Source organism: Nicotiana tabacum, chromosome 21, assembly GCF_000715075.1.
Source record: "Nicotiana tabacum cultivar K326 chromosome 21, ASM71507v2, whole genome shotgun sequence".
In the NCBI taxonomy this organism is placed as follows: domain Eukaryota; kingdom Viridiplantae; phylum Streptophyta; class Magnoliopsida; order Solanales; family Solanaceae; genus Nicotiana; species Nicotiana tabacum.
In genome coordinates this window covers 99441380-99469110 of record NC_134100.1, presented here as the reverse complement: position 1 = coordinate 99469110, position 27731 = coordinate 99441380, and the positions used below count along the sequence as shown (strand labels likewise).

General features: G+C 40.0%; 2 protein-coding genes across 11 annotated transcripts in view; both read left to right on the top strand.

Annotated features, from left to right (window-relative positions):
* Positions 1–4891, top strand: LOC107831055 (uncharacterized). 2 transcript variants are annotated; one of them, XM_016658775.2, is made up of 9 exons: positions 1–293; positions 1230–1307; positions 1509–1543; positions 1667–1775; positions 3393–3466; positions 3578–3689; positions 4033–4163; positions 4264–4312; positions 4398–4891. In XM_016658775.2, exons 1-9 carry the CDS (start codon positions 96–98, stop codon positions 4473–4475), a joined length of 864 nt encoding a protein of 287 aa, XP_016514261.1. In that variant the 5' UTR covers positions 1–95; the 3' UTR covers positions 4476–4891. The 2 variants fall into 2 exon arrangements, with proteins under 2 accessions (XP_016514261.1, XP_016514260.1); XM_016658774.2 differs by having other exon boundaries at positions 2–293; positions 1224–1307.
* A 2109-nt stretch (positions 4892–7000) lies between these two features.
* The window catches only part of LOC107813732 (uncharacterized), a 33164-nt gene continuing 12433 nt past the window's right edge, over positions 7001–27731 (top strand). The window contains exons 1-2 of one of the 9 annotated variants that reach the window (XM_075242535.1): positions 7001–7109; positions 18353–18510. In XM_075242535.1, the coding sequence (XP_075098636.1) occupies positions 18460–18510 (51 nt within the window). In that variant the 5' untranslated portion in view covers positions 7001–7109; positions 18353–18459. The other 8 variants (XM_075242531.1, XM_075242534.1, XM_075242532.1 and 5 more) reach the window with 8 other exon arrangements.

The window sequence follows — 27731 nt, the reverse complement described above, 5'->3', positions numbered from 1 at the left end:
CCATTACAATAATATAAGTAGTTAATCCTATAATCTGCAATAAAAACATAGTCTTGAGACGGAAGGACAAAGAAAATTTTGGTTTTCATTTGATAATGGTGAAGAAATCATGGGTTTGTACACTTGTCACTCAAGTTTCTCTATGTTTATCTCTTTACCTTGTTCTCAACTTGTGTCAAAATCAGAAGCCAATTTTAAGGAATGGAAATGAGAATATTCCTATGGATATATATTTCATCAGTGTTACAGGAGGTGTTAGGCCTTTTGAAGAACAGACCCTTCTTCTCAAGCAGGTCAGTTTCTCAATTAATCTGGAATTTTTTTTCTTTTGTTATTTGTCAAAAGGAATGATTTTTCTTTGAATTTTCCTTGTTGGGACATGGTTTTTTAAGCTGAATTTTGGTTTGGTGAAGATTGCCAGTTACTTCACTCTGTAGTAGAAGAATTTAGCAACTCTGATTTCTATCCTTTTTGCATTATTTTGTTGAGCCAGTGGCGAAGGCAGTAACTTTCTCAAGGGTATTCAAACTTGAAAGAAGTCGAAAATTCTCCGACAACGAGTGTTTAATATATGCTATATATCTTAAACCTAATATTTTACCTATATGCGCAGTATAACTTTCCGACGAAGGCCCTTTAAGACATGTAGCTTCGCCCCTATGCTGAGGTAGAATAATTCAGAATTTCGTATATATCATTTGGAGGTGCACTCATACACGATTAGACAAGATTCGAATTGATCAATGAGAGACGATTGCTTGATATGGTTTAGTCATGTCATGCGTTGGCCTACAGATACACCATAGGTGTGAAACCATTGTGAGCAAGGATTTAAAAGGGGACGAGGTAGACCATATAGAAAGAGGTTGTTTAGACCTTTAATCTCTTTGAATCCATGCAGACTTAGCAAAGAATAGGCACAATGGAAGAAAAATATTTATATATGCAATATCAATTAGTTGGGAGCATATTTTAGTCATGTTAGTACGTTTATATTAGGTACTATGTCAGTAGAAAATATAGAGAATTTCTAGTACTTTTTATTTTTATTTTGTATAGTATTCGTACGAAATGAGCTTAAATGATTGTTCTTTTGACGAAGACTGACTTCATTTCTTTTGCTGTGATGTTAAAGTGAAATATGTGTTATCGGAGTCATCTCTTTTGTATCATGTTCATTTTTTGGCTGATCCATTTTTGCTGGAATCTTATATTGAATGAAGGTGCAGAAGGTAGCAAAGAAGTTCAATGCAAGATTTGTTATCAACGTAAGCGAACTTGGGGAAGATGACCCACTCGTGCAAAATGTAAGCCCTCCAATGACTTCATAAGTGCAGAATTCAGTGGTAGAGGAATTTGATTGCAGCGATGCTAGTCTAGGATCTAACATGCAGCTACTGAACGGATCGTGTCAAAATTAGATAATTTACTTAGATTTCTTTATCACCTACTTAGTGACCATTGTTTGGATTTAATTCATATTTTTCACGATACTTTCTGCTTGGCAGGCTACTCGGCATTTTCCTTCTACGAAGATTCCATGGTATGATCCTCTATGAATAAACAGTTTGTTCTCCAGGGCTAACATTTTATCTTTTAGATCTGTGTTTCATCATTTGAATTGGATTGTCTTTGCGGTTTTACTTCAGCCATCCTCAACTTGTAGGTACTCTACGCGAGGTCTCAAAGGACGAGGGGTGAAACACTACCTTGAGCAATTCAAGTTTGCTCATGGAAGCTTAGATATTATAGTTGTGGATACAGGATTATATGAGGTAAAGTGGTAAACACTTGTTTCTTTTATCTGTTTAAATTGGCCTTTTGCGCACGTTTCCAGATGGTGTCAATTCCAAGTATGAATTTACTTCAAAGCTCTACTAGCTTTTCATCGTTATCCGCCTTCCCCCTTCCCTTCCCTCCTCTTTCTTTTGGAGGTGGTGGGGATTCGGGATTATGTTTCAAGAGGAAGTCTTGAGGCTTGCCTCAGATAGGGAAGTAGAACTCATATTGGAGGCAGCATGTGAATTGGATTACCCAAAGGAAAAAACATATTTGTGCCCAGAGTCATCTTCTCATTCCCTTTGGTTTGGGTCTGTGCCATTCGTTACTACTAAAAACTCGGGATTTTCCCTATTTTTTGTAGTGTGAATGGTTTTTACTTTTGATATGTCTATAGCAATTTGCTTATGCTTTCCTGAGCCGGAGGTTTATTGGAAACAACCTCTTTATCCTCACAAGGTAGGGGTAAGGTCTGCGTATACATTACCCTCCCCAGACCCCACGGTGTGGGATAAGACTGGGTATGTTGTTGTTGTTGTTGTTGTTGTAGTGTGAAAATTTAGAAAGTTTGTTCCAAAGGCCCTTAGTTACATCAATATAATTACATAACGTCTGAATGATAGTTAATATCTAGCTTCTTTGCCTCTAATCTATCCGACCAGTATAAGGTTATTATATAGTAATACCTTTGAAAGCTGTTGGGAGGTTCAACACCAGAAGTCAGATAACTTGTCAAATTTCAGCTTGTGTTGGATTGATAGTCTTTTAAGTGTGTTCCTATGCCTATTGTGGTAGTAGGCAGAGTTCTTTAAGAACTTTCAACTGTCATCCTTGACATTATTTGTCTTTTATTTTCCCATTTGACATGATACATACAACGAAGGGTACAGTGGCGGACCCGGGATTTTGTGCAAGCGGGTTCAATCTTATAAGTATATAAATTTAGTCTTAAAATAGTAGTTGTCAAGTGGGTTCAAATAAAATATTTAAACAAAATTTACACAGTTTTAATCCTAATTTATACATATACACAGTATTATTTTTTTGTGAAGCGGGTTGGGTCCGCCACTGGAAGGGTACCCTCATATTTACATTTAGAAGAATGAAGACATTTGTAAGCATCTATACTTTTAATGAGTGTGAAATTGCTTATGGCCTAGAGCCCGTTTGGATTGGCTTATTTTAAGTGCTTTTAAGCCAAAATAATTTTTAAGTCATTTTGTAGTGTTTTGATAGAGTAAAAAAGTGTTTTTAAGCCCTTGTTTTTAAGCTAAAATGACAAAAACAAGCCAAAAGCTAGAATTCCTAACTTATGGCTTAAAAGCTATTTTGGCTTAAAAGTCACTTAAAATAAGCTCATCCAAACAGACTCCTATTTATGTCTTAGCTATCTCATTGCTGGATTCTGTTTTCAGCCTCTCCACCAACTGATTTCCTATCGTGCTTCGTTTCTTTCTGTGGATATTGGAAGTTGGTTTCTGAGAAAATCAAATATGGATCTTTTACAAAACTGCTATTGTCATGCCTACATTTGACAAGGCTTGGAAGTTGGTTTCAGCCCTTTGCTCAGAGCTTTTACAGTAAACTTTTAACTTTCTTGTTCTTGTTTCTAGGATGCTTCAAATGGCGCTGGAGATAGGCAATCAGAATGGCTGATCGACACACTTAAAAATAGTGAAAGCAAATGGTACCTTCAAACTGCATTGTTTTACTCCATAGACAAAATATGCTATCGCATTGCCTCAGCAGTTGTGGCCTGACCTCCCTATGTGACTAAAGTGATACCGTGTAAATGTAGGTGCATTGCTGTCGGACTTCATCCATTGGTAGCCTGTGAAGACGATGCTACTCAAACAGAGCTAAAACACGAATTACAGTCTTTACATGGCGTATTTCTGAAGTACGGCGTAGTAAGTCAAGATTCTAACTTTTTAGAGCAAGAAACCTAAGGAATACTGTAATACCAGATACCATGTTCATCTGCAAAATCTGTTTTTCTATATGCATAAAATATAATAACAAAGGGAAGACTCTAAACTCGAATATCCATGTGCCCGCAAAACATATGCTAAGCGCCCAAATCAGATATATTCTTGACACGGCTTTGCCTTAATGCTAAAACTGTGGTAAATGCATTTATCGTCACTGATATATAAATAAAGATGCCAATTAGTAGTGATTGAGTTCCTTCCGTGATTTCACATATGAAACCGGTACGAGTATAACCTACATACTTTGCACTTTCTTGTTTAGGATGCATATATAAGTGGACAGGCTTGTGATGAAAATGTTGAGAAAAGACTTATTGCAAAATCCAAAACTGGAACTGTCAGATATAGAGGACCTTTGCTTACTAAAGTGAATCAGAACTTGCCCTACTCTATGTGAGTATTTTTCTTGGTACTCAATAGATTCTTGAGACTCAAATGTACACTTTCCACTGCCATTACATAACCTTTTCTTTTCATTTTGGGTTTTTCTTAGGCAAAATGTAAATGGATTCCTCCTTCACAAAGTCAGTGCTCTAGAGATTGTAAGTACATTGAATCTGGTTCAGTATTTTATACAAACATCTTATATTATGTTTTTGATGTTTTAACAATTAGTATTTCTAGCAGGTATCCTACTTAGTCACATTGGAAGGTGATGTTGCGCAGAAAATTTTTCTCCATCAAAGAGGCAAAGAGATTATGTAGATATACCGCAAACGTTGATGTTTGTATCTGTTATTGTTGTGAGAAGGAATGAATAGAGATCCAATCAGTTATTGGTGATGAATCCGACTTTTCCCCCCTTTTTCGGAGTAACGGAAGAAAGAGAAGGGACGGAAAAAATGTAAATTCAACATTCGTGCTCAAGTTCGAATTAACTGAATATTCACCATTTTGTGTCCACAGTTGGGAGGTTCAATAAAAGGCAAAAGTTTTGGTATAGGGTGTGTTTTAGTTGGTCAGTTTGCTTTCACCCTTTTTGGTTTGCCTTTGTTGAAATTAGCTTTTTTTTGCAATTATATATTGTCAAATCTTTAAGGTGTTCTGCTGATGTTCATTTTGAATGTAACTTGATCCTTTCCTATTTTCCCTTGAGAAGTTAATGCAGCCCTTTCAGTTGACTAGCCTTAAAAAAAACAATATTTTATAACGGTTTAAAATACACTAAAAGGTCGTTTTGTTAGGAAATAAGTTATCCCATAATTAGTTATTCTTATATTCTCTATGGGAGGATGAGATAACAATCCCTAGATAACTAATCATGGGATTAAAAAATAACATTGCAATCCTCGGTTAACTAATTTCGGATTAGTTATACCACGATTTTATCGCAACCAAACGTGGGATAAACTCATCTCAAATTTAATTTCAGGATTAATTATCCCTCGAGCCCTAATAGTATAAGAAATGTTTTATATTGTTATTGTATATAGCTTAAATCTTCTGTACATATACTTCTCCTGCTGAAAAAGAATGTGGTTGTGCTTGGGAAAAAGGGCCAAAGATACCTCTCTACTTTCATATATTGTTTATATTTAACCTCCGTTATACTATCATGCTAAATTTACCCCTACCGTTATACTATCTGGCCAAATTTACTCTTACAATCAGCAAACTTTTAAAAATACCCCTTGGTCTGTTAAGTAATCCAAAATCTCCCAAATTACTTTTATTTAAATCACTTGTGTTCTTCTTGGTCCACTATTTTTGAAATAATTGGCATTTACCTTCTTTCTGAATTAGAGGGAAAAAAAAGAGAAAAAATATTAAATAATACAACCGAATAAACAAAGTATAGTAAATTGAAAAATCTAAACTAGGTAGCTTTTCTAAATTCTAAAAGTATTTACAACATCCCAATTTTAATGAATTCGTTGCACCAAATGTATGGAGACTTTGTAAGTATTAATGACTGGAGTTGAAGTTCCTCGGAAACTTTATATTATCTAATTCAACTCTGCTTTAATTAAATGCCCAAGCAATGTGCACTCTTAAGTTAGTCGATCGAACTCTATACCAACCAGACAATGACAAAATATATTTGGATATACATGCACATACATGATGATCAACTGCATATAATACACAATAAATAGACCCACTAAATTCTACGGTGTGTGTATATGATTGAAAAATAAATAAAATTCTAAACCAATTTTATTTATTACAAGAAGAGAAATGGGTACATTGGTAATTAAAAAATTATGAATAATTATATAATCTAGTAACTTTAGCATTCACATCAATAGTAATTTTTGAAAATAATGAAGCAAGAAGAACAACAAGTGATTTAAATAAAAAGAATTTGGTAGATTTTGGATTACTTAACAAATAAAGGAGTATTTTTAAAAGTTTGCTGATTGTAGGGGTAAATTTGGCCCGATAATATAACGGAGGTTAAATGTAGACAATATACGAAAGTAGAGGGTATATTTGGCCCTTTTCCCTGTTTAGAAAGAGGAAGTGAAATAGTTTTTCTACCATGTTTATAAAGTATTTTTAAGTACAATAAATTGTTACTTTAAAAAGAAAAAAATGTGGATTTTGATATTAGAAGTTTAAGAAGTTGATGCTCAAATTTCCACCAAAAACAATTCAGCTTTTCCCTCTCTTTCAAATATACATATACAGACTGATTTCTCATACACTAACAGTTTTAATAAAAGAAAATGTTCATAAAAAATATTACTATGTTATTTTTACGGAGCTTATATGTTATTTTTAACCTTTTCTTTGGTTGGTTTTATCCATCTGATGTCCGGTACTCGTATTGGAGTCTGACTATGTCCGAATAAGCACAGCGTAAAGCCCATTTACGGAGGAAACGCTCCCTAATAGGTAGGATTTTATAATATTCATGGCTCGAATAAGGGTGGACGGATCCTATCCATCCCACCGCAACACATTTCTAATCTATTTCTATAAGAAAAAAGTCATATTATAACTAAAATAACACTTAAAATAAGTTGCACAAAACTAGATAATTGAAATGACATTTATATTGGGTTATACAATACGAGTTCTCCTATGCTGATAAAAGAATTCATTATATATAATTTGCCTGCACCTATACCAACACTATATTTAAATACCATAAGTGACATAACTTAGTATTTCAAATTAATTAACTCATGATAAGAAAGATTTCCGCCGAGCCAAATTGGATTAATTATCTAATGTTTTCCTACTTATTTAGACCAAAATACCCTTCCATTCGATATGTACGAGGCTAAACTATCCCAATAGCAAGCAGTAAATAAGCACTCAGCAGAGGGTAAAAGTAAAACTATTGCTGATTTACAAGACTGATTTCGACTGTTTGTTCTGAGGCTGTGACCTGTGAGTGATGATATTTTCAGATCCGAGCCTCAATTTTACTTTTAATTGCTTGTATTTTATTGTTATTTTAAAAGGGTGTCTTTGATATATAATTGAAAATATTTTTATGGTGAAATTTTTATTTGGTTACTAATGTATCCCTCTAAGAAGAAGAAAGTTGGGAACCTTTTAGGTGAGAAACAAGAATTTTCCTGGGAAAAAAAATTCAGCCTAGATAGAGAAATGAGGTTAATATCTCTGTTTGTGCTAATGATTTTCTGTAGCTACTAAACCAACAGCCCTTGTTCATGAATTACTCATAAGCAGAAGCTATGAACTATAGACTCACTCTCTCTGTGTGTGTATGTGTGGAGACTTTTTAGCTGAAAGGCATGTGTAAATCTTGATTTAAGAAACTGGGGGGGGGGGGATTTTTTAGCTGAAAGGCTTGTGTAAGTCTTGATTTAAGAAACGCGCGCGCGTGTGTGTGGAGACTTTTTAGCTGAAAGGCTTGTGTAAGTTTTGATTTATGAAACTAGTGTGTATGTGTGTAGAATTTTTAGCTGAAAGGCCTGAATAAGTCTTGATTTGTGAAACTAGTGTGTGTATGTGTGTAGAATTTTTAGCTGAAAGGCGTGAGTAAGTCTTGATTTATGAAACTAGTGTTTGTGTTTGTTTTTTCCTGATTTTGAGTAATTTTGCAAAAGAAGCAGTTATGATCATGAGGCTTTCATGATGATTTTTTAGAGAAAATGGAATTGGGTATTATAGTTACAGGCTTGTATGTTGGCAGAGAAAACTAAATATCTGTAAAAAAATGGCATAAAAATTGGATCCTTTTACATACCCGTACTGTTTTTGTTGCTGCTGCATCTTCTGTTTCTCTTCTTGTTGCTATTGTGCTGTTTTTTGAACCAAACAGCAAGAAATCACTGTAAACAATGGCATAAAAATACAGTGTATGCATTAAAAAATGGATCTATTTTATATGAAACAGGATGAATTATGGTGGCTGTGAAGATAAAGCTTCTCTTGAGCAATTTGAGTTAGGCATTGAGATGATAAGAGCTGTATCTTGGCGGGGTAGCCCGAAGAGGTTGCAGCCATGGCAGTTTCTGATAAAACCCAATGCTTAAAAAAGGGCAGCCCGGTGCACTAAGCTCTCGTTATGCGCGGGGCCGGACCACAAGGGTCTATTGTACGCAGCTTTACCTTGCATTTCTACAAGAGGCTACAAGAGGCTGTTTCCACGGCTTGAACCCGTGACCTCCTGGTCACATGACAGTGACAACAACTTATTAGTTATACCAAGGCTCCCCTTCAAATAAACCCAATGCCTAATTAAATTTAAATCTGAGCCTCATTATGTACATGATGCGACATAGGGAAATTACATATATTACCCCCAAACTTGTCCCGAAAAGTCATTTACATACTTAACTTGAAAAAGCTCAAAATTGTCCCTTATCGAGACGGTGATGATCTTACAATCTATCATCCTTAGCTAGTCATTGAGCATAGAGAGTACCGACCCATTTCTTGGCGGGGCAATGGCACATATGCTTGTAATTTTATTGCATGCAACTCGGGTATTTGCAGCCATGGCGGGGTTGGACTTTCTTTACCTAAGCATAAATACAGATCTGAGCCTCAGTTCTCATCCCATAATCTTACTTTTGGTGTACTTGATGTGGAGGAAACTGTTTCAGTCAATCCAAGGCTGCTGGATTCAGAGAGTTTTGGGGAGTTCTTTGAGTGGTTGCCCCTCTCTGGCATTCTCAGCAGCCAATGATCACTCAAAATTTCCCGTTTGTCAAACCACTCTTTAGCGAGAATAAGTTCAAATGGGGCATTGAAGATTTTCATTCTTTACTCATCAGATGGTTGAGCTTTGCCGTATCTTGGCGTGGTAGCTTAAGGCTTCTTAAGCTTGCAGCCATGACGAGGTTTAGCTTATGCTTGAGAGAAGGCGAATCTGAGCCTCCAGTGACTTCTCATATGGAAAAAAAAAGAATCAAACAGCCCTTTAAATGTTTTGGTGCTTTAAAAGACTTTGAGACGAGCAATAAGCAGACACAAAAGTTCAGAGAGAAGAGAGGAGGCTTGCAGAGAGGAGGGATTTTTACAAGGGTGGTTGCCCCTCTCTGCAACTCCAGTGACCTCCTAGAAAAAAGAATCAAATAGCCCTATGAATCTCAAACAACCATTGCTTCCAACTGCAAAGTAAAGAGAAACTCTAGCATTCAAATTGAAGCAAATAGAGAAACTCCAAAGATGACACAAAAGGGAATTCACTTCCAAGAGGAAATAATTACGGGCATCCTCAGCAGGTTACCTGCGTGGTCTCTTCTTCGATTCAAACGTGTTTCAAAATTTTGGAATACATTGATCTCTGATCCTTACTTTAAGATAAAGCATCAGAATGACCAAAATCCCCAAAAAATTCTTGTTAGCCAAAGGTGCCTTGATAAGGTGATATGTATAACTTCCATTGTTATTCTTTATCGTCGATTGATGTACAAAACTTTGATTGTCCTTTAAACTATAAACCAAGGCGTTACGTAATGTTATGTTGTTCTGATGGCTTGTCTCTTAAAAGAAAAATTTCAAGGAAAAATAATTCACACCATCTGAATTTTGACTCAAATGGTCCTTTATGTTAAGGAGTTAAACTAAACTCATGTCTACAACTCCTCACAAAGAAGAGAGAAATAGAGAGAGTTCTGAGGCTGAGATGATACTTTCTTCTCTTCTTGGGGCAAGAGAAATAAAGGGACCCATATCTTGGCGGGGCAACCCGGATGGCTACCGGTGTTTGCAGCCATGGCGATGTCTTCATTCTCTCGTCTTATCAACAAATCTGAACCTCAATTTTACTCTTATAGCTTGTTTGGATGGTTGTTACCTATTGTATTGTTATTTAAAAGGGTGTCTTTGGTATGATGGAAAATATTTTTCCTGATGAAATCAGTGTTTGGTTACTAATATATTCATTTGAGAAAAGATAAGTTGGGAAATTTTCCTTATAGTCTTCCCAGAAAGAGAAATGAGGTTAATAGAGGGAAGGATTTTCTTGTAACAGTGGTTGCCCCTTTCTTTTGTGCCAGTGATTTTTTTAGCTGCTAAACCAAAGCCCTTGTTCATGAAATACACAGAAACAACAGCTATGATCATTGAAGCATATGCATGGATTTTCTTCAATCTACTGCTTCAATCATAGATCTCAGTCTGTGTTTTCGGGGAATTTGCGCAAACAGCCTTTCGTGAGGCAGTGATGATAATATGCACTGTGTGGGTTAACAGAATCTGGCATCGAGGACAATCCGGCCCGTATCTTTTCCTGGCAAAGACACGGATGGCCTGCAATTGAGGCTCTCTCTTTTGCATGCAACCGGTGTTTTTGCAGCCATGGCGTGGTTCCCTTCACTTTGCCCGATCAAAATGCTAAATTTGAGCCTCAAATTGCTTTAAAAGTCTGACTTTGAGAAGAGCAATAAGCAGACACAAAATCTCAGAGAGGAGTGGGGAGGCTTGCAGAGAGGAGGAGTTCTTCAAAGAGTGGTTGCCCCCCTCTCTGCAACTCTAGTGACTTCTCATATGAAACAAAAATCAAAGAACCCTTTAAGTGGGCGTTTGGACATAAGAATTGTGAAATTCCGGAAAAAAGTGAAGTTTTTTTTCAAGTGAAAATTGTCCTTTATGTTAAGGAGTTGAACCAAGAGCCCGTTGGATTAGCTGAATTTAAGTAGAAAAGCCGATGAGAGAGAATTCAGAGGCTGTGATGATTGTCTTCTCTTCTTTCTCTGAGAAAACCAACGGGGCAAGAGATATTAAGGGACCCGTATCTTGGAGGGGCGACCCGGATGGCAAGTGATCTTTGTGTCATGCAACTGGTGTTTGTAGCCATGGCGATGTGTTCATTCTCTTGTCTTATCAACATATCTGAGCCTTTATTTTACTCTTACTGCTTCTGTCATAGATCTCAGTGTTGCTTCTGGGGAATTTGCACAACTAGCCTTTTTCTGAGGGTGAAGCACACAAATAGCCCTCAAAGTGGATGATCTTCAATTTTTTTCCCCCGCTTGCCCCCATGGGCAGAACTTCAAGTTTAACAAGTGTTGCACCTCACTTACCCCATGGGCAACACTTTTAACTTTTGACCTTGAAGTTCTTCTCATGGGGCAAGCGGGGATCAAAAGTTAAAGACCACCCAAAAAGTGTCATATTTCCGCAATTATTTTGATTTTCTTCTGAGGCAGTGATGATAATAATATTTCACTTATCGGGCATTGAGGACAATCCGACCCGTATCCTGGTTAGGAAAATCCCCGGATGGCCTGCATTTGAGGCTCTCTTTTTTGCATGCAACTGGTGATTTTGCAGCCATGGCGTGGTCGCCTTTCTCTTTGTCCATGCAAAATGCAGATTTGAGCCTCAAATTTCCATGAATTGAACTTGGGCCTTTTGTGCTTTGAAATCCATTAACGTTTGCTCCAGCTTTTAGCTCAAGCTACTGAAAAGAACAATGAGGTATCACATAAGGGTACCTTTTCTTCTCAGGTGCCCATGAATTTAATTCAAACACACTCTGCTTTCTCAGTGAATGTAGCTGATGGATAGACATATACTTGACAAAAATATGAGGCTGTGATGATAATGATAGTCTTTCCCTTCTTTCTCTAAGAAACTCAATCCAGCAAGAAAATAAGGGGACCCGTATCTTTGCGGGGCAACCCGGTTGGCGAGTGATCTCCTCTCATGCAACCGGTGCTTGCAGCCATGGTGCTGTCTTCTTTCTCTTGTCATATTTTCAATTCAACATATCTGAACCTTATTTTTTCTCTTATGGTGTCTTTGCTATGATGGAAAAATGAAAATATTATCATGATGGATCAGTATTTGTTTACCAATTTATCCATACGAGGAGAAAAGTTGGGAAATTTTTAGGTGAAAGCCAAGAATTTTCCAAAAAGAAGTCAGGCCAGAAAGAGAAATGAGATTAAGAGAGAGAAGGGATTTTCTGTTAAGGGTGGTTGCCCCTCTCTGTTGTGCCAATAATTTTCTTTAGCTACTAAACCAACAGCCCTTGTTCATGAAATACTCAGAAACAGAAGCTATGAACCATAGACCTCAGTGTGTGTGGAGACTTTTTAATAAGGCTCGTGTAAGTCTTGATTTTAAGAAACTAGTTTGTGTGTGTATGTTTCTTTTTCTTGATTTTGAGTAATTTTACAAAAGAGGCAGTGATGATAATGTCTCACTTTCTGGGCTAACAGAATCAGGCATTGAGACAATCTGACCCGTATCTTGGCCTGGCAAATCCTCTCTTGTGCATTCAACTGGTGATTTTGCAGCTATGGCGTGGTTGCCTTCTCTTTGCCAGATCAAAGTGCAGATCTGAGCCTTAAATTTCTGGGCATTGAAACTGGGTACTCTTGTTCTTTGGAATCTATTAATTTTAGCCCAAATTTAGCCCAGAAAGGACGAGTGAGACATCAGAGAGATAGGATTTTCTGTAAAGGGTGGTTGCCACTCTCTGCTATGTCCATGATTTCTCCATTCATGAAACCAACAGCCCTTTGAGGAAAAAAAGCGAAAAACAAACCATCCAAACAACATCTGTTGAGTATCTGCCCCCGTGAAAGGGACTATACTCTTCCATTCTCTGCTTTTGCTTCTGCTGCTACAACAGCTGATTTAAACAAATAGCCACTTTTATTACCTTGTATTTTGAAGGCCATAACTGATGTTGATCTTCGCAGATCACCTGAAATGGGCTGTGATGATGAGTGCTTCTTTCTGGGTTATCCACTTTACTGCGTTGAGAAAATCCGATCCATATCTTGGCGGCCCGACCCGGTATGACATCCATTTGCAAACCGGTGTCTTGCAACCATGGTGTGAGTCTCTTTCTCTTTGCAGTTTCATATACAGCAAAATCTGAGCCCTAAAGTCTATGACAACCGTTTGATAGTCTTCTTAAGCTTGCAGCCATGTCATGGTTTAGCTTATGTTAAGGTGAATCTGAGACTCCCAGGTATCTGTTTGTGTTCAAAGAATGAGGCTTTTTATGGAAATCGAGAAAGGTTGAGATTTTCTAAGGGTGGTTATTCTCTTTGTCCGAAGTTCTATTTAGCCAATGAATATTTCTTTACCTTTGTTAGAAAGAGAAAAATTTACAGCCCTTTCGTCAGCAAACTGCCAATTATGGGAATGACGAGGCTAAACTATTGCAATATCAAGCAGTAAATAAGTTTTCACCAGAGGGCAAAATTAGAAATATTGCTACTTTAAAGGAGTGACTTTGAGACAGAATAAGCGGTCACAAAACCTCAGAGAAAAGAGAGGAGACTTGGAGAGAGGAGTTCTTCGAGGATTGTTGCCCTTCTCTGCATTTCCAGTAGCTGCTGTCATATGAAAAAAAAAAATCAACCAGCCCCTTGAATCTCAGGGAAATTGTACACAAATTTAACCACTCGGCCAATGATACTGTGGTTCTTGTTTTAAGGTTTTTTGACTCAAAATGGTCATTAAGTTTTGGAGTTGTACTAAATTCGTCTCTGCAACTCCTCACCAAAAAAGAAAAAGAAACTGAGGCGGTGATGATACTTACTTCTCTTCTTTATCTGAGTAAATCAATGAGCAAGAGAAATACAGGGTCCCGTATCTTGGCAGTGCAACCCGGATGGCGAGTATTCTCTTGTCTTATAGACAGATCTGAGCCTCACTCTTAATAGCTTGTTTGGATGGTTGTTACCCATTGTATTATATTGTTTTTAAAGAGGTCTCTTTGGTATGAAGGAAAATGTTTCTCTATGATGAAATCAGTGTTTAGTTACTGATATGTACCTTTGAGAAGAAGAAAGTTGGGAAATATCAGGTTAAAAAAGAGGCAGTGATGACTGATGATAATAATGTTTCAGTATCTGGGCTGACAAAATCAGGCATTGAGACAATCTGACCTGTATCTTGGCCTGACAAATCCCCTCTTGTGCATGCAACTGGTAATTTTGTAGCCATGGCGTGGTTCCCTTCACTTTTCCCGATCAAAATGCAAAATCTGAGCCTCAAATTTATGTAGCACTAGACCAAAACACCCTTCTATTTTAAGCTAAGCAGTAAATAAGTATTCATCAGAGGGAAAAAGTAGAAGGGTTGGTGCTCTAGAAGACTTAGCTTTGCCACATGCAGATGATAGATAAAGAAGAATGAGGCTTGCAGAGAGGAGGAGTCTACAAGGGTGATTGCCCCCTCTCCAAGTCCAGTGACTTCTCATATGGAAAAAAAGAAAATATCAAACAGCTTTTTAAATCTCAGGGAAATTGCATTAACACCCTGTTGAAATTTTTGTCCTAACATTAACCACTCAGCCATTGGTACACTGGTTCTTGTTGTAAGGTTTTGACTCAAATGGTCCTTATGTTTAGTTTTACTAAATTCATCTCTTCAACTCCTCCCCCCCCCCCCCAAAAAAAGGGGGGAAAGAAAAAAAAGAAACTGAGGCTGTGATGATGCTTTCTTCTTTTCTGCGCAAAACAATGGGAAAGAGAAATAAACGGACCCATATCTTGGCGGGGCAACTCGGATGCTAGTGATTTTATGTCATGCAATCGGTTTGCAGTCATGCGATGACGTTATTTTCTTGTTTTATCAATAGATCTGAGCCTCAATTTTACTGTTTGTCTTTGGTATGTTGGAAATATTTATCATGATGAAATCAGTATTTGGTTACCGATGTATCCATATGAGAAAAGAAAAGTTGGGAAATTTTCAGGATGGAACCAAGAATTTTCCAAAAAAAAATTCAGCCGAGAAAGTGAAATGAGGTTAAGAGAGAGTAGGGATTTTCCGTCAAGGGTGGCTGCCCCTCTCTGTTGTGCCAATGATTTTCTTTAGCTACTTAACCAACAGCCCTTGTTCATGAAATACAAACAGCTATTCAGTCTGCAGCTTCAGCCATAGATCTGTGTGTGTGTGTGTGTGTGTTTCTGTTTCCTCCTTTTGAGTAATTGTAACAAAGAGGCAGTGATAATAATCTCTCACTTTCAGGGCTAACAAAATCGGGCATTGAGGACAATCTGACCCGTATCTTGGCCTGGCAAATCCCCGGATGGCCTGCATTTGAGGCTCTCTATTAGTCTCTTTTGCATGCAACCGGTGATTTTGCAGCCATGGCCTGTTTGCATTTTCTTTGTTCGGGCAAAATTCAGTATATGAGCCTTAGATTTCTGGGAATCAAACTTGGGACCTCTTGTGCTTTGAAATTCTAACTCTAGCTAAAGATCAAAGTTCAAACAAATGAGGTATCACATAAAGATGGGTACCTTTTCTTCTCAGAGATTTCAATCCAAAAACACTTTGCTATCTCAGTGAATGTGGTTGAAAGATAGATATATAAATAGAAAGTTGTTGCTTTTCCTGCAAACCCAAATCTAAAGGAAAGTGAAAGACATGTTGAACAAGATGTTGGACTTGAATTCAGTGCCTGAAGCCTACTTTAAGTTCACATTGGCTTCTTGTTTAACCTCTCCATTGCTAGAAGGAAATAAAGGTTGCTCTAACTGGTTTTCTTGATTAGAAGTTTGTGTGTTCTTTATATTGTCATTTGCATGAAAGCAGTGTTGTGAAGAGCGTGAAGCAAGGAAAAGCGACAACGAGAAGCGAAGTGCTCGCTTTTTTGAAGTGAAGCGGAATTTAAAAAAAAAAAATTAAAATAAATACTGGGCAGCATAAAACAGTGAAAGAAGAACTGGACAGCATTTCAACGAAGAGGAGAAGATTGAGAAAGAAGAACCGAAGGGAAAAAAAAAATTCGCCAGCATTTCGCTGCTATTTGAACGCTGAAACAGTGGGAGAAGGAGAAGGAGAAGGAGAAGGAGAAATCACATACCTGTTGCTGCTGGTCGTATATTGAAGTTGAAAAGTGTACAAGACTTGGAACCCTAGTCGCCTCTTTCTCTCTGTTGCTGCTGGTTGTACGTTTTAATAAAAGAACACCTTTTTAAATTAAATAGGTTGACAGGTGTTTAAAACTCAGAAGCGCTCGCTTCGGTTGCCTCGCTTCGTTTCAGCGCTTCTCGCTTTTTAGTGGGAAGCGCACGCTTTTGCCTACCTGAGTCGCTTCATATAGCAGAAGCGGTCATAGGGTCGCCTCGCTTCGCTTCTCGCTTCAAGCAAGGAAGCGACCGCTTTTCACAACCCTGCATGAAAGGCCCAGAAAGGTATGCTTGAGAAATTAGCTGGACCTTCCAATGGTAAGATGTAAAATGGAGGTCAAATTCGGGCAGTATTAATATGCATGTATATGTTCTTGCCGTCTTAGGCTGCTTCTTAGCTGCTTACTCCACTACCACCTGTTAACATAGCAATTCTGATGAAAAATATCTTAAGTCAGGCTTGGGATCTAATGAAACTGTATCTTGGCTGGGCAATCCAGAATTGCAGCCATGGCGGTGACTTTGTTCTTTCTCTGAGCAAATGAATAAAAAAAGAAAACAAATGGACGTGTATCTTGGCAGGGCAACCCGGATGGCAAATGATTTTTGTGTCATTCAACCGGTGTTTGCAGCCATGGCGATGTCTTCATTTTCGTCTTATTTTCCTCAAAAGATCCGAGCCTCAAATTCTCTTAGGGTGTCTTTGGTATACAACAACAACAACTGCGCCTCAAGCCTATATTAATCCTCACTCTCCATGTAACTTCATCTAAAGCTCATGCCAGTCTAATACAAAATGTTTGGGACCCTAATGATTGGCAATTTGAACCCTACGTGAATCTAACACGCAACCTTCTGATCTGAAGTCAGACATGCTACATTCACCATGACAAGTCAGCCTAGAGAGAGAATTGAGGCTAATAGAGGGAAGGGATTTTCTTCTAAGAGTGGTTGTCCCTCTCTGTTTGTGCCAATGATTTTCTTTAGCAGCTAAACCAACAGCCCTTGTTCATGAAATACTCGGCCTGATCATGTAAAAGCAATGCATTAATGCTTAATCTTCATATGTTTTCAATCAGCAGCTTCAGCCATAAACTTGCATCTCTGTGTGTGTGTTTTTGGCATGTTTCGTTTTCCTCATTTTGAGTTTAGAGGCTGGGATGTTCAATTTCTAGGCTGACGAAATTGGGCATTGAGACAATCCAATCCGTATTTTTGCTTGGGAAATGGACGGGTGATTTTGCAGCCATGGTTTGGTTGCCTGATCAAAATGCAGATCTGAGCCTCAAATTTCAGGGAATCGAACCCGGGTCCTCTTGTTCTTTGAAATCTGTTAATGTTTGGTCCAAATTTTAGCTCAAGTTTCGGACCAAAAGAATGAGGTGCCAGAGAAGATGGGTACTCTTTCTTCTCTGGTAAGCCCATGATTTCAAAACCAAAAGCACTTTGCTTTCTCATTGACTGTTGTTGATAGATAGATATATGGATAGAAATTTTTCTGATTCCATGTAAAGCCAAATCAATTTATCGACTATGCTCAATCCCTGGGCATAAATGATTGGAAATGCTATAGGAAGGGATTGAACATTCGACCTTGTGGTTAACAGCCACACGCTCTAACCAACTGAGCTACACCATGCAATTTTCTGTTGCCATTGATGTGATGCTGATAGCATTGGTACACCCTATGTTCCAATTTATGTGTCTTGAAACTGTCCAAATTTCTAGGGAAAAGTTTCCATTTTTCCGCGAGGCAGTGATGATATTGCTTAATCTGGGCTGTTATTTGGGGCATGGAGAAAGCCGGACTTGTATCTTGGCGTGGCAAACCAGGATCATTCAATTTGTTCATTTTGCAGCCATGGTGTTGTCGTCTTCTCTTTGCCCCATTTTATACAGATCTGAGCCTCAACTTCCAATGAGTCACTGTGGACTTTCCAGGATCTGAACCCAGAACAGCACCCCGGTGCACGAAGCATCGTGCATTCACGCAGGGTCAGGGGTGTAATGTAGGCAGCCCTTTCCTGTGTGGCTGATTTCACGGCTCGAACCCATGATCTATAGGTCACGCGGAGACAACTTTATTGGTGCTCCACGGCTCCCCTTCGAGTAAAACCCAGAACCTCAGATGAAAATCCAGTTCATTTTAGCTCAAAAGAATGAGGGAATCGGAGAAAAATGGGGAATGTTTCAGGGTGGTTGACCATCTCCGGCATGCCTATGATTTCTTCTTTGCTCAAACAAACAGCTCTTTTTGCATAGGTATATGTGTGTATATGTATTATGTGTCTGTTTCGGTCTCACCACTAATTTAATTATAAATTACAGGTTCTTGCAGTCTACAGCAAAATGGAACTCCAGCCCAGTATGAAGAATGAGGCCAACTGGGAGAAAAAGGAATTTCATGGAGGGTGGTTTCCCTCTCTGCTTGGCCTATGATTTCTCCATCTACCAAAGCAACAACCCTCTTCAGAAGAAGAAAGCAGGCAAGTATTGTTGATAGCAGTGGTACTATTTCTTTTGAGCTTAAGACAATGTTTTTGGTCCAAAACATCCCCCGATCTGAAGGTTCTGTTTGTTTGATGAGGACTTTTGAACTTGTGCTAACGCCTACTAGAACTATGGAAAAGTTCCCATTTTTCGAAAGAGGCAGTGATGATATTGCTAGTCTACTCTGAAATTTGGGGCATGGAGAAAATCTGACCTGTACCTTGGCATGGCAAACCCGGATGGTTTGTGATTGTGGCTTCTCTTTCACATGCAACCGGTTCTTTGCAGGCATGGCGTGATCACCTTCTCTTTGCCCCATTTTATTCATATCTGAGCCTCAATTTCCAAACAGTCCATCTGGATGTTTCAGGACTCGAACTCAGGACCTCTTCGAGTGGAAACCCATGTTATATATATCCGGAGAAACATGGTATATATGTGTTAAAAACAGATCTTTTCTAGATACCCAGATTGTCGTCGTCGTTGTTGTTGCTACTGGAATTTCTTCTGTTTCTCCTGTTCGTGCTGCTATTTGGCTGTTTTATGAACCAAACAGCAAGAAATCAATGTAAGAACAGGGAGAATTTAACGATGTGATGATAATGCTACGCGGCGGCCCTTCGAGAAAAAGAATGAGACATTAGAGAGATGGGATTTTCTGTAAAGGGTGGTTGCCCCTCTCTGCTATGTCCATGCATTCTCCATTCATAAAAAAACAACCCTTTCATGAGAAAAAAGAAAGGAAAAAGATAAGAAAAGGGACTATGGGGGTGTTTGGATTGGCTTAAAGCTCTTTTCTGCTGCTACAACAGCTGATTTGCACAAATAGCGATTTTATGACCCCTTGTATTTAGAACAAGGTAGAAATGACACACAGGGTAGCCACTTTTAATACTGGGCTATGATGATTTGCTTCTTTCTTTTTGGACCATCACCTTCACTAGATTTGAGAAAATACGACCCGTATCTTGACGGGGCGACCTGGTATGGCATCATCTGCAAACCGGTGTCTGCAGCCATGGCGTGGTCCCTTTCTCTTTGCAGGTTCATAAAAAGAAAGAATCTGAGCCCTAAAAGTTATGACAACCATTTGATGGTCTTGAATGGATGGTCGTTCTCTGAACTGGAAAACACTGTTGGGTTCTTCAGTTTTTTCTTGAACACCCAATTATCATATGCAGTTCTCCGTCTAATTTTTAGCTCAAAAATGAGGCAATTGGAGAAATATGGTGATTTCAGGGTGATTGACCATCTCCGGCATGCCAAGGATTTCTATGTTGCTCCAAACGAACAGCCCTTTCTGAGTATGCATGCATCTGTCTCTCTATTTGTTAATACTTGTTAATATTGTGCTCCTGCGTGGTTGTCTTTTCAAGCAAAGCAGCAAAAAAGCATAGAAAAGGAGGGTTATTTTCTTGACTACAGGCTTCCATTAGATTCTCTCTTATAAATAGAATGTTGTACTACACAAAAATGGAGGTTCAGCCCAGTAAGATGAATGATGCCACCAGAGAGAAAAGGGAATTCTTGGAGGGTGGTTGCCTCCTCTGTTTGGCCTATGATTTCTTCATCAATAAAAAACCAACAACCCTCTTCAGAAATACTAGTACATGGTTTCTGACCTCTCTGAGCTTAAGCCAGATATCCTCTAATCTTGGCTATGGCTTGTCAAAAATTGCCTGAAATTGTCCAAACGCCTACTACGGAAAAGTTCCCATCTTTCCAAAGAGGCAGTGATGATATTGCTAATCTGGGCTGATAAATCGGGGTTGAAGACAATCCGACCCGTATCTTGGTAGGGCAAACCGGTTATATTGCAGCCATGGCGTGTTGTCGTCTTCTCTTTGCCCCATTTTACACAGATCTGAGCCTCAACTTCCAACTAGTACATCTGGACTTCCCGGGACTCGAACCAAGATCTGGACTTTTGGGGACTTGAACCCAGCATCTCTTGTTTGGTGAAACCCATTTGGGTTATTCAGTTTTTCTTGAAACCTTGCCGCTATTTCCATCAAACTTCTAGCTAAAAGAATGAGGCAATTGGGGAAAAAAGGGATCGTTTAGGGTGGTTGACCATCTCCGGCATGCCTACAATTTCTAGTTTAATTTAGTTCTAAAAAACAATTGGTGTCGATTATATGTGTGTGTGTGTGTTTTAGTTCTAAAAAACAACTGTTGTTGATTATGTGTGTGTGTGTTTAACCCAACGCCATACATTGAGAACTATTTTGATTATTTTCTCTCTGTTTTCTGTTACTGTTAATCTATGTTCCTCACAGGCTGCAGTCTATTGCAAAGCAACAGCAGAAACATTGAAAAGGAAAATGACGGAGCTGTGATGATTGATTGTTATTGATCATAGGAACCTGGCATTGTAGTTTCAGGCCTGTATCTTGGCGAGGCGGTCCGTATTATAGGGTTTGCAGCCATGGCAGTGTCAAAGAACTCATTGCCTGAGATCAATTACTTATCTAAGCTTCAAGTCTTTTTAAAATGGCTGAATACATCGACGGCCCCTCAAACTTGCCAGAAATTTTCATTTCGACACCTGACTAAGGGGGGTTCTATTGATTACCTGAACTCGAGCCAAACTGTGTTTATTAGACACACGTTGCTGAAGTTGTCCAAACAGGCTATTCTGGAAAAGTTAACATTTTCCAGAAGAGGCAGTGATAATAGTGCTAATCTGGGCTGAGGTATGGAGAATCCAACCCGTATCTTGGCATGGCAAATCCGGATGGTTTGTGATTGGGGCTTCTCTTTCACAAGCAACCGGTTCTTTTGCAGCCATGGTGTTGTCGCTTTCTCTTTGCCCCATTTCAAGCAGATCTGAGCCTCAACTTCCAATTGCTCTTTAGATAGGGTCCTAAAAGTGGCTATTTGTGTACTTCCCCTATTCTGTATCTAGGGCGATCCGGTATGGCATCATTTGCTAGTCAGTGTCTGCAGCCATGGCATGTGTCGCTTTCTCTTCGCGTAGTTCATAGAATACCCATTTGATGGTCTTGACTCTTAAATGGATGGCCGTTCTCTGGAACAGGAACACACCGGTTGGGTTCTTCAGTTTTTCCTTGAACACCCCATACCAGATGCTGTTCTCCATGAAATTTCTAGCTAAACAATATACTATAGTAAGTATTAAAGAAAAAAGGTGTTCCAAAAACATACTCCTTAGTACTTCAAAAATGTTTGCAAAGTTGTTTACAAAAATTTTATGTACCAAAATTCTTATCTTGTGACTCTGAAGACCGCACGTGGTACATCATGTGCAGTCTGACAAGCAACAAGCTCTAACACTAATGCCACTAATTCTCTTACTTGTCTAAATTTATTATTACAATAATTTTTTTTGATAAGGTAAATTGTATTAATCAAAAGGGAGAAAAAAACTCCCGTATACAAGAAGTATACCAAAAAGTAGAGAATTTACATCAGAACATGATTCTCTACAAAAGACGTCCAATCTTCTACACAAGTAGGTGCTATATGGGTGCACCAAAAAGCGATCAAAGATAAAAGGCTATTCTTAAGTTGTGAAAAAGAAGACTCAATCCCCTAAAAAAACTCTCATATTTCTCTCTCCCCAAACTATCCACATGAGAGCTAATGGGGCGAACTTCCACGCCTTTTGCTTGCTTCTTCTGCGGAAATCGGCCCAGCTATATAGCATATCCTTTACACTGCTTGGCATCACCCATTGAACACCAAAAAGATTTAGGATTGCCCTCCACAAACCCGAGGAAACAAGGCAATGCAACAGAAGGTAATCAACTTTTTCCCCTGAGCTTTTACACATGTAGCACCAACTAACAAGTGTAATTCCTCTCTTTCGCAGATTTTCAGCAGTCAAGATCACTCTCCTAGCCGCTAGCCATGCAAAGAAGCACACCTTCGTTGGCGCCTTAGGGATCCAGATCGAGGAGTATGGAAAAGTAGCCTCCTCTCTCACTAACATACTCTGGTAAAAGGACTTTACAGTGAACAAACCATCGCCACGCAACCCCCATCTCCAAGAATCACAAGATAGATGGGGCCTTTCTTGCCTGTATAGCAGTGCCAACAAATCTTGGAGCTCTGCAATCTCCCAATCTTGCATGTTCCTTCTAAAAGAGAGGTCCCATACTAACCCCCCCACCCCCCCTTTCATGCTCCTTGCGAATCTGTTGGACCATCAGTTCCTTCTGGTTTGAAACTCTGAAGACGTCGGGGAAGGAGACCCTCAGAGTATCCTCTCCATACCACCTGTGATTCCAAAAGCTAATTCTCCTTCCATCTCCCACCTTGTAAGTGATGTTGCCATTGAAGGCTTCCCAGTTCTTCATGATGCTCCTCCACATGCCACACCCGAACGGTGTTGTGATTGCCTTGGTCCTCTAACCCCCTCCCGTTGAATCGTACTTTTCTACTATGACCTTCTTCCATAGAGCATGCTCTTCTACCCCGAATCTCCACAACCACTTCCCCAGCAAAGCTCTATTGAATACCCTAAGATCTTTTGCTCCAAGTCCACCCCACTTCTTTGGGGAAGTGACTGTCTGCCAATTCGATAGATGAAACTTTCTAGTTCCATCCGCCGTATCCTAAAGAAAATTCCTTTGAATCCGCTCTAATTTATCTGTGATGCTCACTGGAGCTTGCAACAGGGACAAGTAAAAGGTAGGGATACTCGACAAAGTGCTTTGGATAAGCACTTCCTTACCGCCTTTTGACAAGTACCGTTTCTGCCAGCCTGCTAATATTTTTTCAACCCTTTCAATCACTGGATTCCAAACCGTAGTATCTTTATGCGAAGTGCCCAATGGTAGATCCAGGTAAGTGGTGGGAAGAGAACCCAACTTACATCTGAGGACATGAGACAAAGCATCAATGTTAGCAACCTCACCCACCGGGAAAATCTCGCACTTGCCGATGTTGATTTTGAGTCCTGATACTATCTGAAACCACTGCAGGACTTGCTTCAGGCAGGTCAACTGATCCATATCGGCATCACAGAAAATCAGGGTGTCATCCGCAAAAAGCAAATGAGAGACTCTTCGGGCACTGAGCACCCCGATCGGAGCTGAGAATCCTCTCAAGAAGCCTCCGCCCGCAGCACGATCCATCATTTTACTCAGAGCATCCACTAGAAAGAATAGCATGGGGGATAGGGGGTCACCTTGCCTGAGGCCCCTGGAGCTGCCAAAGAAACCACACTGGCTACCATTAACCAGGACAAAGAATCTGACTGAGGAAATGCAAAACTTGATCCATCCCTTCTATCTTTCCTCATACCCCATCCGTATCATAATGAAATCCAGGAACTCCCAATTGACATGGTCGAAAGCCTTCTCAAGGTCCAACTTGCACAGTAAGCCGGGTTCCCTATTTTTCCTTCTGGAGTCTACTAGTTCGTTTGCCACCAACGCAGCATCCAGGATCTGTCTACCTTCCACAAACGCATTCTGGGAGGACGAAACAGACACGTCAAGAACCTTCCTGAGTCTGTTGGAGAGCACTTTAGAAATAATTTTGTAAATGTTCCCCACGAGACTGATAGGCCTGTTGTCTCTCATACAAGATGCACCTTCTTTCTTAGGCACAATAGTAATAAAAGAAGCATTGATATTTCTCTCGAAAACACCATTCACGTGGAAGTATTCAATGACTTCCATCAACTCCCCCTTAATGGTGTCCCAACAGAGCTGGAAGAAAGCCAAGGAGAAACCATCAGGCCCGGGGGCCTTATCACCAGCACAACTCGACACAGCCTCGTGCACCTCCTCCTCCTCGAAAGCCCTTTCTAGCCACTCGATGTCTCCCTCCACTATGTGGTTGAACTCTATTCCCCCAAAGTAGGCCTCCAACTAACTTCCTCTTTGTATAAGTTCTCATAAAACCCCACTATCGCCCCTTTTACCTCCTCTTCTCCCTCAATCCTCACCCATGCACAACTAAGGACTCTATGAAGTTTCTCCTTCGATTTGCAACCGCAACCCTGTGGAAAAACTTGGTATTTGAATCCCCCTCATTTAACCAGAGCGCCCTAGATTTTTGCCGCCAACTAGTCTCCTGAGCTATTACTAACTCGATTATTTCACTCTTAACCTCCCCCAATCTCGCTTTCTCAGATTCATCTAGCTCCCTCGCCCCTTCCCCTCTCTGTAAATCCCTCAATTCATGTATAAGCTCCCTCATTTTAACCTCTACCCTCCCAAAAACCTCCTTATTCCACCTAATAGTATCTCCCTTAAGCAATTTGAGTTTCTTCGAAAGACGGAATGAGGGTGACCCTGATACCCCGTAGCTTGTCCACCATTCTTTCACTTTGTCATCAAATCCTGGCACTTTCAACCACATGTTCTCGAATCGGAAGGGAGCACGCACCCCCTACCTCTGCATCCATCTAGCAAGATAGGCAAATGATCCGAAGTCAGCCTAGGTAAAGGAATCTGCAGCACATTCGGCACCAACTCATCCAATGAGGGCGATATCAGGAATCTATCAAGTCTAGACCTTGAGTTTGAATCCTCCGCCCTGGCCCAAGTAAACCTTTCCCCTGACAGAGGAAGATCAATGAGACAGTGATCATTGATGAAGTCAGAAAACTCCTCCATGGCCCTCGAAATCATGTGACACCCTAATCTCTCATCCGGGAATCTAATAGTGTTAAAGTCTCCCCCTTCAATCAATCATCATCTACATTATATAATAATATATATATATAAGAGATGAAGTGGGAAAGGCTTCCCTCGGTACAGCGAGGGAGGAACCAAGCCTTCGCTCGATCACCGAACCGCCAGTCTTAACTCCTTGAATCAGTCAGCAAATTAGTAAGTCCATCAATCTGTAGTGTAATAGTCTCACCAGCCCGTAGACTAGTCCAGTAGTGGGTGAGTAGAGTCTGTGCTTTGGTGGGCACCGGGCATCCAGTAAGAAGAAGTAGCTCCGCCAACAGCGCACGCAAGCTGCTCAGGAAGAGATCGAAGGTCCAGTACAGTAGGTAGCAGGCGTGTTCGTTTTGGCTCCCGAGCGAGAACGATAAATCTCTCCAACGAGCTAGAACACGGGTGGAGGCTATCAATCCGATTTCATAACTAGTTGGTACGTTCGAATTAAAATGGGAGCGTATGGATTAATTCGAATCAATATGGAATTATTACCTCATGCCCATTCTATATTTTCTCCTTGGTTGATGATAATAGGTCACGCAGTAAATCAACAAAGCCCAAAGTTATGTCTCTTTCACCTTCAAGTTTACCTACTACGGTCTCAAAAAATCCGATTCGGGCGGATTCTTCCCCCAACTAACGAAGAGATCTTGGCGGAATTGCCACATATGAAATTGAGCACAGTTTTGCAAAGAAATAGCCCCCGGTTGTTCAATCATTTGATAACCAGAGTCATTCTTTGATAAACCTATCGGGCATGTTATCCCATTTTGAAATTGGTTTATTCTGCAGCAGCAAATGCTAGTTACAATATGGGAGTAGCATGGGGCACGTGGAATCCCGTGTGAATCAGCAAGGACCACCTTGCAAGGCTAAATACTCCTGGGTGACCGATAGCGAAGTAGTACCGTGAGGGAAGGGTGAAAAGAACCCCCATCGGGGAGTGAAATAGAACATGAAACCGTAAGCTCCCAAGCAGTGGGAGGAGTTCGCCCGCTACCACACGGGCCGGTGTACTCTTATCGCTAACCCCGAGAGAGGCTATACTCTAACAGCCAACCGACTCATTATTCCTGGCCGCAAGGATTAAGAAATAGCAATGTATCAGGGGCTGAGCGTACCTTCCGCTCAGGAACAAGAAATGGAGCTATTAAGTTAAGGTGCCGCTTTCCTTTTTCTAGCTCTTCTTTGGGTTCCCTATCGATGCGTGTATGCCTTCGTCGAAGAAAGAAGGGGAATCACAAGAAATTTTCATAGACCTAGGCCTAATTCCATCGATGAATCATTCGAGAACGAATTTAGCGAGACTAATATAATCTTATTCAACCTTAGATGGGAATTAGGGCGAAGCCTGGGGCGGTCTCTGCCTTCTTAACACGCGGCACACCAACTTGAAGTCTGATTTTTAAATCTCTCTCTACCTTCACAAAACTTCTCGCGCCCTTCTCGTAGTTTTGACTTGCTCTTAGGCTACCGTTGACCGGCTTCGCGAGACTCATTCTACCAACGAATTCTCTATAATAATTCGTAAATCTAGATCGGCTAATTGTTCTCGGATAGCACCTGCGCCAGTAGAGGGTCCCAAATGAATTGGCTTATTCGAAAAAGGCCTTGTTCTTTGGAAGATCTATCTCGTGTCTGGTACTGCATGGTTCCACTCTGCAAGAACTCCGAATCATTCTCTTGAAGCTCATCCTCTTCATCATAAATGATCCGCTTGCCCCGAAATGACCTGGACCAATAGGGAAATCCCAATTCATTGGGCCTTTCGATACAATCAAACGCTCTGATCTCCTATGAGAAAAATTCCCAATTCTCCTTTTGGGGCTTCAACTCTCACATAAAGTTCTTGTTTCGACAATTCAAAGGTTGGGGAAGGTTTTTTACTAATAAACCGATATTCAAAAGCATTCCATTCAGGATCTTTTAATCTGTCAAAACGTCGGATTTCTAAATTTTCGTAAGGCCCTCCTGGAATTCCTTCCAGAGCCTGTTGAATAATCTTTATGGATTCTGTCATTTCACTGATTCGTACTAAATAACGAGCTAATGAAACCCTTCCCGCATCAGGCACTAATAAATTTTTAACGTCTAATTAGATCGGGAATCATTCAAATTAAGAACAAAAGCTCGTTGCTTTTTCTTTCCCTATAATTTAATTGAAACCGCAGCCCTATCCATTTATTCATTCGACCCAACTTTATTTTGTTCCGTTCCAAGAATTCTAACACGGTTTTATACCCATATAGGAACAATGAAATATTCTCAGAACTTTCCGTTGATACGACATGCTATTTTTACCATTCATTCCCTTTCAGGATCAGTCGTGGTCTTCCAAACTTTACCGAGAGTATGGACGAGTCCCTCACTTCATCCATATGTGTAAAAGAGACTAGCCGCACTTAAAAGCCGAGTACTCTACCGTTGAGTTAGCAACCCGAAAAAAGCAGAGAAATGTTGAAGTGACGTCCAAGCCCGTGGTCGCAATGCCGCCTCCACGCAAGCCCTCGGTCACCGAGCCGACCTCGTCCGCTCGGAAGGACACAACCTTGATTGTATCATTAACCATT

Excerpts from the sequence above, each read along its gene's own strand:
- LOC107831055 (XM_016658774.2), top strand. The coding sequence starts at position 96 with ATGGTGAAGAAATCATGGGTTTGTACACTTGTCACTCAAGTTTCTCTA. Across the intron at positions 294-1,223 it reads AGACCCTTCTTCTCAAGCAG|GTGCAGAAGGTAGCAAAGAA; the intron begins GTCAGTTTCTCA and ends TATTGAATGAAG. Across the intron at positions 3,690-4,032 it reads TATTTCTGAAGTACGGCGTA|GATGCATATATAAGTGGACA; the intron begins GTAAGTCAAGAT and ends TTTCTTGTTTAG.